General features: G+C 35.6%; 1 protein-coding gene across 1 annotated transcript; it reads right to left on the bottom strand.

Moving 5' to 3' along the window:
• Positions 1–598: 598 nt before the first annotated feature.
• Positions 599–3,687, bottom strand: LOC126904154 (protein bowel-like). The gene is made up of 3 exons (XM_050682912.1): positions 2,581–3,687; positions 1,242–1,753; positions 599–1,146 (listed from the first exon to the last, which is right to left on the bottom strand). Exons 2-3 carry the CDS (start codon positions 1,736–1,738, stop codon positions 948–950), a joined length of 696 nt encoding a protein of 231 aa, XP_050538869.1. The 5' UTR covers positions 1,739–1,753; positions 2,581–3,687; the 3' UTR covers positions 599–947.
• Between the last annotated feature and the right edge of the window lie 1,289 nt (positions 3,688–4,976).

Genomic DNA, 4,976 nt, shown 5'->3' with positions numbered 1-4,976 from the left:
CTACCGTGTTTGACTAGAGGATATAACACAATAATAATAATGGTGGTCGACTCGTATACCAGTTTACGCGCGTAATTGTTATGACTATATATCAGTATAGGCTGAACGTAATGCGGTTGATATATTCGAAAGAGTTATCTCATTTTTCGTTATAGGTAGTTATTGTAGCCGACTACAATACACACCTGCCCTCGACTCAATCTTAGCAGCTGTTCCGAAAGCGAATCATTTGGTTTATCAAAGTTTCAGTAGCAGATTGTTTACATCGACTGTTTTTTAATCAGATGTTTGCAATAATACTTCTCAATTGTCTTTAATTTCGTCCATTATATTTAATAGTAAATGATTTGCATTAACTGATCATAAGCGTGTTTAAATTAGCGATCGTCAAAATCGGTTTCATTTTTGTGCAATGTACTCTTTGCATACAAAATTATGATTAGATATTGAAGTTGGTTTAATGCGTTACCTTTATAATGTAATATTATTGTAGATATTTATTGATAAAAACGAGTGACGAAAATATTGTTAAATTCTTAATAGTAACGGCGTGCGTAACACAATTAAAAAATATAAATCAAGTAAACAGTATGTTCATGCGTATGATGTCATTATTTTTATTAACATCTTTGGTAAAACAGTATTTTACATCAAATAACAATTCAAGTAAACAAAACTTACAAAATTACATAATAGACAATAGTTATTGATTTTATAATAAAATTTGAATAAAATTACTCTATACTAATAAATGCTAACAAATAATAATTGAAATACTATAAATATATACGAGTCGAAAAATCAACATTTTTAAAAAATAATTTAATTTCTTTGTACTTTGTACAATAAAAATGCATTGTTTTAAGTTAATTGGCGCGGTAGTTGTCAGGAGGGAAACCTAACACGCACTTGAGATCATGAAATGCAATGAAAAAATTGTCATTGAATTAATTTAGGTTCAGTATGGAATTTATGGAAAAGTCCGTAATGGTTTTGGGCCGGTGGATGGTATCTCTGTTCTGTAGGAGGGTAGTGTCCAAGCACATTGAGTTCCTGTTACTCCGATGGCTCGATAACGTCCTGGATTGACAGAATCCTTTACCGCATACGGGGCACCTAAACGGCTTTTCTTTGACGTGAATGTATCTGTAAAAAAAAAAACAAAGGCACTTAGGAAAATCTCGCTGAAACGATCCCCCCCGTCTAACGGCAAATGAAATGGCCAATCGGTTGTAACTTACCTATGATCTCTGAGGTGATCTTGTCTTCTGAACGCCTTGCCGCACACATCACACGGATATGGTCGTTCGTCGGTATGCGTACGCTCGTGAATTAGGAGGTTATACGATTTGCTAAATTCCCTTTGACAATACGTGCAGATGTATCGTTTCTTGGGACGAGAAGACGGTTGCGATGATGATCCGGGCATCTTTCTTGGCCCGACGGTGACGGGTCGACCTGTGATTGCCGGCATCCCATTGACGCGACCACGGGATCTCGCTGCAGCTCGGTTCATATGGTAGTAATTGACCAGTACGTTGCGCCATTGATCTGGATCGCGCCAAAAAGTGGCAGGACTTAACCAGGCGGATAGGGCAGCAGCTCCTGCTATTGGGACTCCCGGTGGAGGTGTATCGGGTCTTTCGACGTCCACGATTTCTTCGTCCGTACTGATAGCATCGTCTGGTTTATTGAAAGTGGACATTTGTGGATCATAACGTCGAGATATCAAGTTCATTGTCGAGTTTAAAATCTATAATAATCAAAATACATTTTTATACATTTTTTTATTATTTTCATACTTTGTTTTGTTTTAGAGAGCAAAAGGTTTTAATAAATTTATGATTTGTCCATTTAGGGAAAATTGACACGCCACTCCTTGCCGTTAATACATCTGAAGTTTGAAATCAATTTCAACTTGTTGACATGCCGCAACCATTACTATTATAATGTACATTTGATTTATATATAACCCTTTTATGAGTGCGATAGACCTTTCCATTGTGTATTACAAAGTCGAGCCCCGTATGATTGTTACCCGTATTCTGTACACACTACAGGGTGTTCAAAGAGTAAGGAAACCGGTAAATTGTTACGAGCAATGAGAATAATAGAAACCCTTTTCCTTACTTTCTGAACACCTATTTAACCGTACACACGAACACGTATTGTATACCGTTGAAATGTACCCATACTAATAATGCTCGCTTGAATTACGGACATATATAATATAGTATCACGTGTAGTGACAACCGCAATTTACCCTGATTCATTTTGTAATTGTGAGTTATTGTTAATAATGAAATAATTAAAAACATTTCTGTTAAGGAATATCCGGAAATTCGATGCCATCCCCATAACAATTATTAACATTTCATTCGTGAAAAAGAAACGGAAAATAATTTTCAACTAATTACAATACTTAACATAACAATATATTTTTAATAAAGTTACTAATATTTTATGTACTTTGACTTTGTCGAAAATTTGAATTTCTAAAAAATATTTCAGGTCAATCTTAAAATAGCACGCTTGCGGTTCTACCAACGTTAGTTATTATTTAATGGTATACATAATTACCTATGAATATACGTTTGAGCTTGAATTAATAATTAAACGCAACAATGGAATTCGAGAAGTTGACAATAATTGAAAATGTCTTTTGTATACGTGTTGGGTGCAACGTTTGTTTTGCTTCTGCGGCAGTTCCAATATAATGCTGGCGAATGAAAGTCACAAAAGATGAATTGATGTTCAGGTGGCGGCCGCTGCTGTGATTCTGGTTGTTGGTGTGAGTGAAGATTTGACGTGGTGCACAACTGGAGCGACGGCAGCCGTGAACGGTATAAAATAGTAAATGCGTTAAAGGGAGCACAGACGGGTAACAGCAGCGCGGGGAGACTGACGAAGCGACGGTGGCGCAGACCTCCGCATGCCCGAGCCACTCCCTGTCGAAGCGGTAGGCGGCGACACCCGTCGCTGCCCGTAGTCCGCCATTGGTGCCCTCTCGTCGGCAGGCCGTTTGCCGCTGCACGCTCGACCGATCGCTCTACCGCGGCTCCTACCTAAATCGTGCCGCCGACGATCCCGGGGCCGGGTCACCGCGTGCTCCTACCGATGCTGCAGCCGCCACCGCTCCTGCAGGGGCCCCAGGGCTTAAAACGCACAATACCGCGTATTCATGCGCACAGCAATGTTATTGTTGTAATGCCTGTAACCGTTGCGTCACCAAGATGGGCACATTTAAGCGAGTGTACATTTCCACATCGACTGCATCAATTTAGACTACAGACGGGGCGGTGTACAACAAACGCTTTTTACTTGGCACATTTTTTGACAAACTATTGACCCATCAACTCGTGTTCGGGTCACGGCGCGTTAACAGCACATGAATTTTCGTGCAGATCGATTTTTATGGAGAAAGTAGATGTTCTCGATACACAGAATTGGCGTCTAATATTTGTGCAATGAGCTCATTTTATTGAAATAATCATTAACGTCTTTATGTTCACTACTATATTCGGGATATGTTTGGGTTAAAATAGAACACCGTTCAAGTATATCGTTCATTAATGAGTTCACACGGATAGCTTTTTACTCGAATTCTGAACGCACAACCCGATGAACAATAACTGTAAGTGTACATATCTACACGGTAACACAATAGCTTCATAAAGTGTATTACCTTGGACGTGTTATATTTAATAATTATATGATATTGTCCAAAAACACAACACGGTTACTCTCTACCAAATTGTAATGCACAGTGAAACAGTATGCTTTTGACGTTAGTAAAAACAATGACAAAACGCTATATTAAAAAAACTTATTATTTCTTTATGTAACGCATCATTAAGTTTTAATGATGTATGATTTTTTCAAGTATGAGTTTCTTATTTTTATTGTTCTGGTAATTAATTAAAAAAAATCAAATTTTAATGATTTATTAGAAAACAGTTTAGAGCCTATAACATCACATCCAAATAAGCTATCACTGTTTTACTCATATTAAATAGTACTTCTATTTCATTCTTAAGTTTATGAATTTTGAATATTTTTTAACATCGAAATTTTGATTTTAATTTTTCATTATTTTAATAGCAAAATTTGAAGGTCAAATTTTTAATAAAAATTTTTTTTTTTCTTTTCAGAAACTTTTAGTTATGTTCTTTTAACTCGTATCATATTTGAATCGATTTATATATATTTTTTTGTATCGTTTTACGGTCTTTAACACGCATAGTTTGCTAAAAATAGGCAACTTTATCATCTCATTACACAAAAGTGACTGAATTTTTTTCAAATGTTACATAGTACTTACCTTTAGGCAATTAAAATGTCTGGCGAAAATATTATAATAGAGAAATAATTTAAACGCTACTTATAGAATTTATAGAATTTACGTATTATGGAAAATCCACAAACTACACTTAATTTTTATTTTTTGTATTTATTCTGCGTCCTGTACTAGATTAAGTTATTGGGACTCATAACAAAATCCTAGGAGCAATGACTAAGTTCGGAAAAGCTCCATTACTTTTATTTATAAAGTTTGTTTTAGTTTTAGTTATTATTAGTATGGGCATAATGGCCATGCACTCAGACCTGTTGGTCCATTGTGCGCACCTCATACCGAATAGCCTTGATTCGATTTACCCACCTAAGTGTTCTATGAAGTTAAGTACATCAATAGATATTGTGGATTCCTCCAATAAACTTTGATAGATTATACATTTTTCAAATAATCATACGCACAAATATCTTTTTCATCTTCTGATTGTAGATGTAATACTAAGTCCATACAATTAGATCTCAGTTGCTCTTTCTTTTTTAAATAATGGCGAGTATTTGAGCTTTCAATTTAGCTGTATTAAATCCAGTTTCTCAATAACTTTTAAATAATTTGACAAGTTCATTTAATAATTCTGAAGAAATATCTAAGTCTACATTTGGATTTTGTAAACTCTTGCTGACAA

Source organism: Daktulosphaira vitifoliae, unplaced genomic scaffold (assembly GCF_025091365.1).
Source record: "Daktulosphaira vitifoliae isolate Bord-2020 unplaced genomic scaffold, ASM2509136v1 Scaffold_1, whole genome shotgun sequence".
Lineage (NCBI taxonomy): Eukaryota > Metazoa > Arthropoda > Insecta > Hemiptera > Phylloxeridae > Daktulosphaira > Daktulosphaira vitifoliae.
Note: the sequence above shows the minus strand (reverse complement) of the source record. Positions and strands in the feature narration are given on the sequence as shown.